The sequence below is a fragment of the Lemur catta genome, chromosome 19 (genome assembly GCF_020740605.2).
Source record: "Lemur catta isolate mLemCat1 chromosome 19, mLemCat1.pri, whole genome shotgun sequence".
NCBI classification, from domain to species: domain Eukaryota; kingdom Metazoa; phylum Chordata; class Mammalia; order Primates; family Lemuridae; genus Lemur; species Lemur catta.
Window position 1 is genome coordinate 16729823 of NC_059146.1, and position 13628 is coordinate 16743450.

The 13628-nt window shown below is 37.4% G+C and overlaps 1 protein-coding gene across 1 annotated transcript in view; it reads right to left on the minus strand.

Annotated features, from left to right (window-relative positions):
* Positions 1 to 13628, minus strand: part of NUP54 (nucleoporin 54) — a 31729-nt gene extending 18101 nt beyond the window's left edge. Inside the window, exons 1-5 of the mRNA XM_045532845.1 lie at positions 13439 to 13628; positions 9680 to 9763; positions 9434 to 9577; positions 2662 to 2888; positions 289 to 476 (exon numbers count right to left, since the gene is read on the minus strand). Coding sequence (XP_045388801.1) covers positions 289 to 476; positions 2662 to 2888; positions 9434 to 9577; positions 9680 to 9763; positions 13439 to 13505 — 710 coding nt within the window. The 5' untranslated portion in view covers positions 13506 to 13628. The remainder of the gene's footprint in view (positions 1 to 288; positions 477 to 2661; positions 2889 to 9433; positions 9578 to 9679; positions 9764 to 13438) is intronic.

Genomic DNA, 13628 nt, shown 5'->3' on the forward strand with positions numbered 1-13628 from the left:
TCCAATAATGTCTTTGTGGCCCTCAATTTGCACACAGCCATGATAAATGTTTCCTTCCTGGTCCTAAATGAAAATCCAAGAAATTACTAGCATCTAATGAGTTAAGAAATCTAAAATTTTTTTAAAAAACTTTTGAACAAATATTTCTATACATACTAAATAATCACTAGCTGAGAAAAAACATTCTGCTCTGAGATTTAATTTGTGCGTCAGCAACAAAAACACTGTTGATCACTCTCTTTGGACTACGGCACCCAGAAATAAATAGTATATTTAATGTATACTTACTGATCATCTGGCAATGTTTTAATACCCTCTACATTTACAGTAAGGGTCTGGTTTCCTCCCAAAACTTTATGCAATGATTCTACCAACTGCTGTTGCTGGCTTCGAATATCTGTTTCTTTTTTGTTGAAAACTAAAACCACTAGCCCATCTTCATCTTTATTACTGGGCATACAACTATAACCTACTGCCTGTGGAATGACAAAATATACAATATCAAAAATATGTACAGATCTTAAATCAGGTGTTTAATATTAATAGCTTAATATCTGCTAAAACAGGGAAAACAACTTAACATCTGGTAATGAAGGAAACAGTGCTTCTTCCTACCATTCTGTGCCCTGGGAGGTCACAAAATTATAAAGAAAAATATTGTACCCAAGAATAACTTAAACCTATAGAGTGAAATTAAAATTACCTCTTCAAGAGAGTAACTGAAGAGCTTTCTCCTCCAAAAAATTTTGAAATCCATTATTGTCAGGTGTTTCTGAACTACTGAAACAACTCTTTGAGCCTATAATCCCAGAAACTTGGGAGGCCAAAGTGGGAGGATCACTTGGGGCCAGGAGTTTGAGACCAGCCTTGGCAACACAGTGAGACTCTGTCACTAAAAAAAGTTTTCTAAATTAGCCAGGTGTGGTGGCATGTGCCTGTGTTCTCTCTCAGTCACTCTGAAGACTGAGGCGGGAGGATTGCTTGAGCCCAGGAGTTTGAGGCTGCAGCGAGCTGACTGCACCAATGCACTCCAGCCTGGGTGACAGAGCAAGACCCCGTCTCTAAAACAAAAAGGAAAGAAAAAAAAAAAACAACTCTGCATATGGTATTATAGAAATGACTGCAAATGTTTAATTTATTTCACTATATAGATAGTCCCTGACTGATAATGGCTCAACTTATGTTTTTCCACTTTATGATGATACAAAGCAATATGCATTCAGTTGAAATCATATTTTGAATTTCGATCTTTTGTGTTTATTATAAAACTTTCACTTTTATTATTATAAAATAAATGATTTGTTTTAGATGATTTTTTCCAATTGTAAGCTAATCTAAGTGTTCTGAGCACATTTAAGGTAGGCTAGGCTAAGCTATGATGTTTGGTAGGTTAGGTATATCAAATGCATTTTCAACTTACAATATTTTCAATTTACGATGGGTTTATCAGGACATAAACCCATCATAAATTAAGAAGCATATGTATATCTGATCCATGGAATCTTAAACTAAATTTTAGATATATTAATATAAAGAAGTGATTTATACATAAATGCTTTTAGAGTATGTAATGACACTGTCAACTTACCAATACTATAATAAAAGTCTGTATCATTTTATGGGTTCATGTAATATAAAACTTTATGAAACAGGTTTCTTGTGTAATATTATGTCCAACCATACCTTTCTAAAGAATTGCTCTTCTATATAGAATCCCTTTATCCCTTGTCACCACTTATATGCAACATTTAAAAAGGAATTCAGATTTACTCAAGTGTACATTATGCATTTTACCATATGTATGTCGTACACGATAAAAAAAATTTTATCATATTCAACTTATGCCTACTATTTTACACCTTACAGTCACTAAACAAAATTATTAAAATTTCAACTATATGCACTCAAAAGAGACACTTTTTGATAGAGTGATGAGACAAAGAGATGTTCTTTTAACAAAACAAGGTAATCACTTTTTGTTGTTTAGCCATGTTCAAGGGTCTAATACTCAGCCCTGCAGCTCTAAACACAGGTTTAGGCACACAATGATTAGGTTTAAGAGACTGACATAACTCACAAAAGGCTGAAGTATAAACTAGATTGCAATACATTTGTTATGGAAAAATGCACCACATAATGAACCTAAATATTCTCACTAGCTGATGAACAGATTCCCTGAAGCATCAAATTCAAATGAGAAGGTTATTTGGTAGGCAAAGAATCTGAACAAAGAAAATGGGCTATACTGTTTTAATGACTTTAGCATCCAGCTATAATAGTGGCAATAAAATTATATATGCCAAGGAGAATTCTTGTCTACTGGTTAGGGTACACTTTCCTGGCCAATGTTAAATGAATACCACTATATTCCAGATTTGGGTCTTGCCTTTATTAGAGCCAAGCAGACCATTCCCCTTTTTCTTCAATTATAAATCATATTCTTGTCACACCTTCCTTCAGTCATATTCTTCAACCACATACATGTAAAAAATCACTTTGCTTTTATAATTTCTATATTTTAAAAATAAAAGTATAATCATACTATGTTCAATGAGTACTAAAGACCTAAGCAATTGTTTTCTTGATATTATTTTAATCTAAATATCATATTCTCTCTTATACACACACTTTAAAATTGAAGGTCAAAAACAGTATCAATACCTTAAATCGGCAAAAGGGATTTTCTTGTGTGAATTCCACTGGTGGAATGTTATTGTTGAAATATCCTTTGCCTGTTCCCCAAAAGGCCTGCAGTTGATTCCATTTTGCCAAAATAGCATCTCTCTCATCTCCCAATAGCGTTGGAGCAGAAAGAGCACTTGCAGTATTTATCAATTGGTTGGACTGAGTAGGAGCTTGTGTAGGCTGACTGAAGAGACCACCTAATGCTAAAAATACAGCCAAATTAGTATTTTAAAAAAACCCAAAATTTAATTCAGATCATAGGCAAGGTAGGCAGAATAATGGCACCCCAAATATCCATATCCTAATCCACAAAACCTGTAAATATGCTATCTTACATAGCAGAAGGGCCTTGGAAGATGTGATAAAGCATGTTAAGATGGAGAGATTATCCCAGATTATCAGGGTGAGGTCAATGTAATCATAAGGTCATTAAAAGTGGAAGAATGAGCTCAGAGTCAAAATGAGATTTGAAGATGTTATACTGCTGGCTTTGAAGATGAAGGGGCCACAAGACAAGAAATGCAGGGAGACTCCAGAAGCCGGAAAAAGCAAGAGAATGGGTTCTGCCCTAGAGCCCCCAGAAGTAACACAGTACTGCCAACACCTTCATTTTAGCCCCATGAAACCCAGTTCTGGACCTCTGATCTCCAGAAACCATGAAACAATAAATTTCTATTGTTTTAAGCCACTAAATTTGTGGTAATTTGTTATGGCAGCAATAGGAAACTAATACACTAGGACAAACCTTATGTCCTAGTCAAACTGATACACTAGACAAACCCTATGTCCCTAATGTTAAACTTGCTTTATGAATGATGCTATCTTAATACAATTAATTCCATTACCAGAAAACAAATCAGATCCCCAATATTGTACCCACGCCAAAAAAAGAAAAACAAAAAGAAAAGAAAGAGGAATGCATATGGACACAGAAAAGTCCGTGAAGTTGTAAGATTTTTTTCTTTCTTTTTTTTTTTTTATGGGAAACAGCCCTTTTATTTTTGCCTTGTTTTCCCCATAGCTTTCCAGAAATGACTCGGATTTTTTCTTTTTTAAACAACATTTATTGCTGTTATATGTGTACAATAAATATAAATTGGGAGATATAAAATAAGCTAAAAAATTATTATATCAAAATCAGCTTACACTTTTCCTTCTTTTATTATAAAAAATATACATAATGAAAGAACAAATGGACTGACCAACAGTATTCTTGGCTAAAGCTTTAGACGGCTGTATAACTCTGGGCAAGCCACTTAACCTCCCTGGGTTACAAACTTCTCCAATGCAAAGGAGGGCAAAGTTTCTAGGGCAGCTAAATATTTCCCAAAGTGTGAGATAAGTAAGTACCCCAGTATGTGAAATTATAGCTGTCAAGCAACAGCTGAATCACTAACCAATTTATATAACAAAAAATTCTCTTTTGATGACCTGATTATAGAAAGAAAAAAATCTGTTTGGTGCTAGTATGCCTTTAACAACTCATGATACCTGCATCTCATTTTTTAACAAGAGGAACAAGTCTAAGGCTCAGAGCTTAAGGCAAAAGTATCTGTCTAGAATTTATTAACATTATATTTTCTTTGTACTTAATTTCAATTATCTTTACAGCAAATAATACTGGTTTTCCATTTTTAACAGCAATATAAATTTTTCTTTTAAAATAACTCTATGTTTAAAAGTAAACTGATGTAAAGAAAACCAATACAAATGGTATGTACATAAAGAGAAAACCATGAAGATAGTACCAAAATGACCTGAGTTTTAGAACACTGTATTAGATATTTAAGTTCCCTTTCAGCTCTGAAGACTGAAAGTACCACAAGGTCCATGGAGTTTCTCCAGGGCTAGGAGGCTCTTTTATTCTTCAGAACAATATGACTAATTCCCAAATGGGCACATATGAAAATTGGAAAGAACTGGACCAGAAGTCAGTATACCTGAATCCTGGTTTATTATAAGCTCACTGTGTAGCCTTGAGCAAGAAATTCCTGGGCTTTATCTTCCTCAACTTTTACATGAGATGAATTAATTATGATCTATGCTGATTTACATTCAGTCTCCCTTTTTCCACTTAATTCCACATTGAATTACAACCATACTAATCCACTGAAAGTTCAGTGGCTGGAAGTCATTGATGAACTCAAATTACAAAATCCAATATAGACTCTTTTCAAGCCTTAGTATATTAGACTCCTTGTACCTTCCTACCTTTTAGGGTCCTTATGCTGCTGACTGTTCCTTCAGCCCCCAAAGAAAATCTTCAACTTCTATTGAACATACATCCTTCTTGAAAATCCCTTCTCCCTTAGATTTCCTGACAATATAGTCTCTCTTGGTTTTATTTATGTATATAAAAACATATTCATTCATTCATTCACCTTCATTCATGCAATAAATATTTACTGAGTACACACTAAGTGTCAGGCATAGAGCTAAATACTAAGGATACAGTGGTATACGAGACAAGGTTCACTAAACAAACTTAATCACATGAAACAAATATTAACAATTGTGATAAGTTCCTCAGAAAAGCACAGAGACTATGAGAGTACTAAGGGAGCAGATTAAGCCTGAGAGAGGGGTCAAGAGAAGGCTGTCCCATTAGAACTTCAGTTAAGGCCTAAAGGAAGTAGTCAGCCTGGCCATGGGGTAGGGGTAAAGACGAACAGCGTGTACAAAATCTCTGTTTAGAAGAGGAGGGGAAGACGGGCTGGCAGAAGCAATACGGCACACTAAACACTGAGGCAGGAAACAAATAGACTGGGGTGTCACAGCAGTCAAGGTCTCCTATTGGCCAAAAATGTGACAGGGAAGCACCAAAAGGAATAATGAATGAATTTATTAAAGCCCATGCATTCAAAATGGTAATTTTAAAAAGTAAAAATCAGGTCTGGTGCAGTGGCTCAGCCTGTAATCCCAGCACTTTGGGAGGCCAAGGCAGGAGGATCACTTAAGGTGAGGAGTGTGAGACCAGCCAGGGCAACATAACAAGGCCTCATCTCTACAAAAAAATTAAAATAAAAAATTAGCCCAGCGTGGTGTCACACACCTGTAGCCTTAGCTACTTTGGAGGTTGAGGCAAGAAGACTGCTTGAGCCCAAGAGTTCAAGGTTACAGTGAGCTGATTGTGCCCCTACAACTCTAGCCAGGGTGACAGAGTGAGAGTCTGTTTCAAGGGAAGAAAAAAAAAAAGTAAAGATCAAAATTTTTAAAAATCTTAACTCCTCGGACACCATTGGCAAAGAGGCCACCAACTCTCTTACAAAAATTGTTGATTAAAAAGAAAGAATTTTTCCTGCCTCTCCTATATAAACTATGTATCAGGGTGACCAAGTTGGTCTTGGGGGATAAACAAAAAGTTCCTTTTACAGAAGAATTTCAGTGTGGAAGGGAGGAAATTAGAAAATCACCATTTTGCAACTCCTGATAAGATAACTTGGTTGAGGCAATGATCATCAAGGAATGAAACCATTAAGGTAAAGGTTGATGAGGAACTTAATAGAGATCTGCTGTCACCATCTGAACCCACTGATCAATCTTAACATCACTGAAAGTGAGACAGCCTTTTAATGTGATGTGATACAAAGCACACAGCACCACCTGCAAAGTATTCTTGCCAAAAAGGTCAAACCTAAATCTAATCAAGTCCCTAAAGGTAACCTCATTTACCAGAATTATGAGGGAGAAAGTTAAATACTACTACAAGGAAGCAAACAGAAAAATCCAAAATGGGGGACATTTCACAGGACATGGAGTAGGGAATTTTCTATACTAAATGAACTTAAGAGACATAACAAGAAAATGTGTGGACCTTGTTTGGCTCATGATTCAAAACAAATGCAGAAAACATTTTGAGACATAAGAAGAAATCTGATTATAGACTGAGTATTAGATAATACCAAGGAATAATTATTGTGGGTTCAAATGATATACATGTTTTTAGAGAAAGACACATAATAAAGTAAGGGTGAAAAGACATGACATGCTTGGGATTTGCTTTAAAGTACTTCAGTGATCAAGAAAAAAAGTGAAAAAGGAAATAGATAGTAACAAATGTGGCAAATTCTGACTTTTGATGACTAGCTGGCGGACATACAGGGGTTCACCTCACTATTCTTTGTTGTTGGAATTTTTCACAATGAACAGTAAGTGTTCATTGGATTTACTGACATGATTAATGACCTTAACTATTTGGTAAAGAAAATAGAAACAAGATTCGCATGGGCTAAGAGGGAACAGGGGACAGAAGTAGGGGATCCTGCTCTTCTCTAACAACTATTTCAAGTAGTTTGTAAAGGGGAAAAGAGTGGAAGCCGAAGTGAAATGTGAGATTAAAGTCCTTTTTTCTGGTTGGTATTGCCAATTTAAGAAAAAAGAAACTTCAGGTTTTTAACACATTGACTGCCATGTGAGTTGTACTTAACTCAGGCTAGTTTAAGCGCCTAGGGCCTCGTAAAGCAAAACCTGGGCAAACCCCTGCAGCTGGTTCATGAAAATCTGTTCATGTTCTTATTGTTACAATTAATATTGACAAATTAATTCTAAAAACATGGATTAAATGAATAGAAGTCAATAAAAAATTTCATTTTTCATTAAATTAGAAAGGATCATTTTGTTTTCGAAGTTTTTATTCTATTTTCATAATAAAACACCGAGGCTCCGAGGAAAAAAATTTTTTTCCTAGTGTGGCAGTGTGCTATAAATGTGGATGAGAAGGATCACTGAGGAGAAAAACTGAAGACAGCTAGAATAATCAACAGCACAAGGGCCTAAAGAAGGTGGGAGGTTATGAGTTCCTCAGCACAGGTGAAAAGAGGAAAGGATGGGTAGAGGGAGGAAGAGAAAGATTTCACGGTGGGAATTTGAAGGAATTGCAATGAGAGATTCTATTTTCTCTGTGAAGCAGGGGGTCAAGGCTATCTGCTAAAAGTGAGAACAGAGAAATTTGAGATTTGAAGAGACTAAAGGTTTAAAAGTAACTGTCATAGAAAGCGGGAGAGTAAGTTGAAAATAGAAACGTCACAGGATTACCAGGCAATGTTGAGGCCTGAGGTTGGTAATCAAGAATTTACAGAGGTACTATTCAATCTTCCATAACATGTGACTTTTCTCAAGCAGTATCTGAATACACAGTTGGGCTTACAAAGACTTGGGGGGTTTTCAGGCAAATGTGATCCAAAAACAGTAAGTTTAGCATACTGGCAAGAGTCACTGAAATGGAAGCCACAGATTTAAGCCAGTTGGAGAGAGTAGTAAAGACAGAAAGAGCTGATGGAAAGAGCAGCAAGTATCAGTTGTCTAAAGACCCAGTAGTCTTTTGGAGTATTCTGGAAAATCAGTGCTTTAGCCTGGAAAAGAGCTCTGGTGGTTGTAGGGAAAGCTGAATGTCTTTTCCTCTTCATTCACAGGTATTGCCAACTGAGACAGGCAATAACTATGACTGGTAAAAGGGAGCTAATGAGTGTGAGGTGCATGTGATGGGCATGTGTGTTGAGGGCAGGCAGTGGTCCCAAGCATGCTGCTCAACATTTGGGGGGAACATCCTACTTGGCTTGGTAGCAAGAGATGGGCTCCCTTCCTCTGCCTACTCAATATTACTCTGGAATCAAGTTTCCTAAATGGCATCATTCATATCAACTGCTTTAAATATGCTCTGATGGTTTTCTTACGTTTCTGCTGAGTTCACAGCCACATATACGACTCCAGAGGGGGCAACTCAAACAACCTACAAACACCTGCTTTTACTTTGGTATTCTGTGTCTTAGTGAAGAGTAGGAGCTCATTCAGTCATGCCATCCATGAGCCCAAGATACTTTTATCCAGTCATTAAGTTTTACTGATTCTACAATTTAAATCTCTCTCAACTCCATCTCTTTTTTTTTTTTCTCTCCACTACTGACTGCCACTGGCTTAATTTAATTCAGGTCTTCGCTATTTCTTGATTAGATTTTGGCAACAGCGTCAGAACTAGTATCCCTGCCTCTATTCTAGCCCACCTGTAATCTATCCATTTCTCTCAGAAAGAGTTCTGTTGGGCCCGTTAGGAAACTGGCCGCTTATCACCGCCTGACCTCTGAGCTCTACCCCCACCCCATCCCCAGTCCATGGAAAAACTGTCTTCCACGAAGCTGGTCCCTGGTGCCAAAAAGGTTGGGGACCGCAGCTCTAAAGGACAAATGATCTGATTTCTCCAAAAAATTAAAAAATATAAAAGAGAGATAAAAAGGGAACCCATAGAGATGTAAGACAGGCAAAACTAAACAATACTGTTTACATACTTGAGTGACAAAACTATAAAGAAAAGTTAAGGAAATGATCACCATAAAACACAGCACTGTGGTTTCTCTGATGGGGAAGTGTTTGGGGAGCGAATGGTGGTGGACTTCTGAAGTGGCCAGCCAGGGTCCATCTCCTGACACAGGCAATGGTTACAAGGGTGTTAAACTTATATATACTCCATTAAGCTGTACTTTTGTGCAGTTTTCTCTATGTGTGTTATTTTTAACAACAAAAATTTAAGTGGACTGATCCTAAACAAAGGATCCTAATCATGCCAATCAGTCTTCTCCCCAGCTGCTATCATATATAAACATGAAAAGTAGCTTATGGAGTCCTTTAGAATATAATATTAACAATTCTTAAAAAAAAAAAAGATAATCCACTAAAGTATTTCAAACAATGCACTCCACTGTGTTAGCTATTATTGTTACAGTTTTATATTTGAAGATAAAAACATCATACTTACTAGTTTGCTGCTGTTGCTGTGTATTAAATCCTCCAAATCCCAGTCCAGTCCCCAAACCAGTACCTAAACCAGTACTAGTTCCTGTTGTTGTGCCAAACCCAGTACCAAATCCAAAACCTTTGTTCTGAGTACCGCCGAAGAGTCCTTTGAATGAAAAATTGGAATTGCATAAGTTAAAAACAAAAACAAAAAACCCCTAATTTCTACCTCATTTACTTCTACCAATGACTTAAGACGGCTTCTTACCAGTAGTGCCTGTGTTAGCTGGGGCAGAAAAGCTAAATGCTGAACCTGCAGTTGTAGATGTTGTTCCAAATCCTCCAAACCCACCTAATTAAAAAAGGATGAAAACAGAAAGGAAAAATCTTTTGTATACATAAAGGCAATTTCTTTTTCAAAGTATAAGTAAATGCTACATATTAAATCAAAATATATCTATCTAGTTTTTCCTTTCTCTACTTTCAACATCAATTTTAAAAAAACTGTACTACTAATCAAGAAGTCAATATGTTGCAAGAAATAAGTGACTAAGAAAGACAGAAAAATCAAAATGCTATATATACTCTTCAACTGAAGGGGAGATTAATAGTAATACCCAAGAAAACATGTTACGCCTATTGCCATAACTCAAAAATGACTATGTATGTACTTTTAGAGTAGGGGTTGCAAGTTCAAATGCCTACAAGATTTAGATTGATAAGATTAATGAGCAGACCATGTGTTTACTGGCAGGTGGAACTGTTTAAAGTGAATAGTTTGTTTAAAAAAACAGCTGCAATTCCTAATTTCCAGCAGATTACTATTACAGAAGAATGGTACTTTAGTGGTGTCATGTATTTCCATTTTTCCCCAAGAAAAATAGAAAAACTGGATTTTCCATGTAAAATTCATTGGTTTTTAAACCCTAATTCAACTATTTTTTTTTTTTGCAACTAATTCAAATGGTTTAAAACTAGTATTCCAAACATATCACGTGGGCAGACTTGTTCCAGTTTGCAACCTTGGTTTTGGCAAATTAATTTATATCTACATTAGCTTATAATTCTACTTAGTCGGTGTCAAGACTAAGTAACTTTTCAAAGGAAACATATCAATATACTTACCTCTATGCAACAAGAATGTGTTTCTTGAAGGAAGAGATAAAGGGAAAAACACAAGTGGAGGCAGTGGCAGGGAAGGTGAGCAGGGTTCCCACATGCCTCTGCACCATAGTTTGGCAACTCAGACAAATTTTTAGATAAGTCTAGAGATGAAATTAATCTTAGCTATATTTAACTTGACAGAGAAATGGACTGCTAGCCAATCCAAAACTGTTTTATTATTTTTAACTCATTTTCAGTCTTTAGCTAATTAGCAATGGGCTGTCAAAAAGCCTTTCAAGACAAATGTTTGATCCATTAGTGCCGAGTTATGCCACAAGGTTTTCTGGGATTCTACCTTTGATCTCATATATTTCTAGAATACAAGACAGATTCATCAATATTTTAACATAAAAGATAAAAAATACAACCATTTGATATTAATCACATAATTTTTGGAAAACTACTCAAGAATAGACTGCTTGTTGCATGCAGCCACAACCACTCTATTTACTTGTAGGTTCTATTGCAGTACTGCCAACTGTAAAGATTTTGATAAAAATCACCTGAAGTATTAAGCATTGTTCTTAATCTCTTTTCATTACTCTTCACTTCCAGAGTAACTATGATATAATCTGAATTGGCTACTCAATAAAAATATTAGTTTGTATCTCATCATGCTCCACAACACCAAAAATGTTTTATTACTAATAATAGGATACAAAATAAAATACAAACCAGAATTTCTATCAGCCCTTTGCTGCAAGCTAAGTTAATTAACACATGTAATAGTTAAAACAGTTATAGTATCATAACTCAAACTTAACAGTGATAACTCCAAATGAACATGAAATCAAGCAAATACCAACAGATTTATTGCTGTTGAATTATGAGCTGAGTGGCTTTATTCAGAAACACACATTTCAAAATAAGGTTTGTGTTTTACCCAGTGCCAATTTTAAGCAAACAGGAAAAAGTAAACATACCAAAGGATAATGATACATGATCCCTTCAAATATATCTTAAATGATAATAGATTATTTTACCTTTGGCATTTTCAAATATTCTTCAAACTGTTTTCAACTCAGATGTTAGGGTGATACATTGCTGTAACAAGTGAATGAACAAAATACCAGACTTTTCAAATAAGTTTTAGGAAATAAATGATGTTTACCAAATGCATATAATTGGCATGGGCATAAGAGGCATAATGTAAGAGAATATGGACGATAAATTCATATACGAGCAGCTGAAGAACAAGATTTTTCTATAGGATCATTGAATGTAAAGTGCATAAAAACCTATTTTAAATTTATATATGTATATCTCCATTGTAGTTTGTGTTTTGCAAAATTTTTAGTGAGTTTCAAACAATCCATATAGATATGAAAATCTTCATAATTATCTTTTTGAATGTAATGATATCAAGCCTGCCTTTTAGAACTCAATGCTATCTGACAATAAATAAAGCTGCTCTCTCTGAGCACTTCCCAAAAATCCAGTAAAGAATTGGGGATTCTTTCTATAATTACATACCTTATAGAAATGTACCCTAATCTGCTGAGTTGACCAAAGAAATACATTATCATCATTATTATACACGTTAAAAAACAAGAGAGATTACTGCTGTTCGTATAAGACTTGTTTCTCTTTGGAAACACAAGGACAATAACATGAAATCCCAATGAAAGATGCAGAAAAATGACAAATGACTGCAGGAGTCCAAGAATCCAGGAAAACAGGCCTGACTGGTGAGCTTATATTTTGGAAGATATACCTAATAACTTAAAAGATATATTCTATCCAAAATTATAATCCAAGTTCTTATCATTTGGAAGATACATTCTTTTCAGTTAAGTGCAAATTTAACAGGGGAACATTATAACTTGCAAGGCTTTTCAAAACCACCTTTTAAGACAGTCAGAACTTGATACAAATGTTTTTGATTCGATATAAGGAAATGAATTTTCTTTCCTTATTAGAGAAGTCACTGTTCTTTCCCAAACTCCAGGAATCACGAAATATTCTTGGACTCCAGCTCCCAACACTCGTTACACATACGACCCGCAGTATCTACCTGCACTTGCCAGACTGTTACCAAAATTGAACGGAGTCGCCGAGGTAGTAGAAACACCGAAATTCCCAATATTAAAGTTCACTGCAGGATTAGCAGTTAATCCGAAACCCCCAAAATTAAACCCACTGGCGGTGGAGTTGGCAGTCTCAAGCCCACCAAATCCTGATAGGCGTGTAGGCAAAGAAACAAACAAAATTTTAAAAAGGGAGAAAGGGAAGAAGAAGAAAAAGAAAAGAAAGCAAGATAAGGATTAGAAGAATCAGCAGAAGGTTTCGCAGAAGTGAACAAACCTGACTTCGCTCCAAACAGGTTAAGAAGGCAGAGGAGGTGGGGACAGACAGACACAAGGAGCAGGAGCGTGAGATCTCACATCTGGGACCACCAGGGGCTGGGGCAAGGGCTCCCGCCCCGCTGGGGTGGAACCGAGGGAGCCGCAGGGCAGTGCCCCGGGATCCCCAGCCCTGTCTCGCCGAATCCGGCAGCGGGAGCCACCGAGCGTTTCCGCCAGTCCGGCCGCGGCGGAGAGGGTAGAAAGGGTCTCGAGAAAGGGGAGAGGGGAGCAGCCGCCAATCTCTCCGAGTCGAACTCCCCGGCGGCGGGACGGGGCCCTGCGGGGACCCACGCGCTGTGAGAGAGCTCCAGGCTGGACCCCGAATACCCCCGCGGCCTCCCCGGGAGCCGCCTCGGCCCGTCCTGCCGCCGCCCGCCCTGTTCCGATGCCTCTGAAGTCGCCGCGCGGGCGGGAGACCCTAGGATCCCAAGCCGGAAATTCTCGGACCGAGGGGGGCGAACCAGACACTTCCCCATTTTCCCCGGAGAAGAGCCGGGGGGGCGAGGGGGATCACTCACCCGCGGGAGCCGCGGTGGCTGCAGCGGTGCCCGAGGTGCCCGAGGGAGCCCCAAAATTGAAGGCCATGTCGCGAGAGCAGAGGACCAAAGAGCTGCTCCCGCGACGCTCGGTGCGCTCCTCTTTTCGGTCCGGCCGGGAAACCGCAAGCCGAATCACCGAGTTCCACCTCCTTTCTGGCCTAAGAGGCTG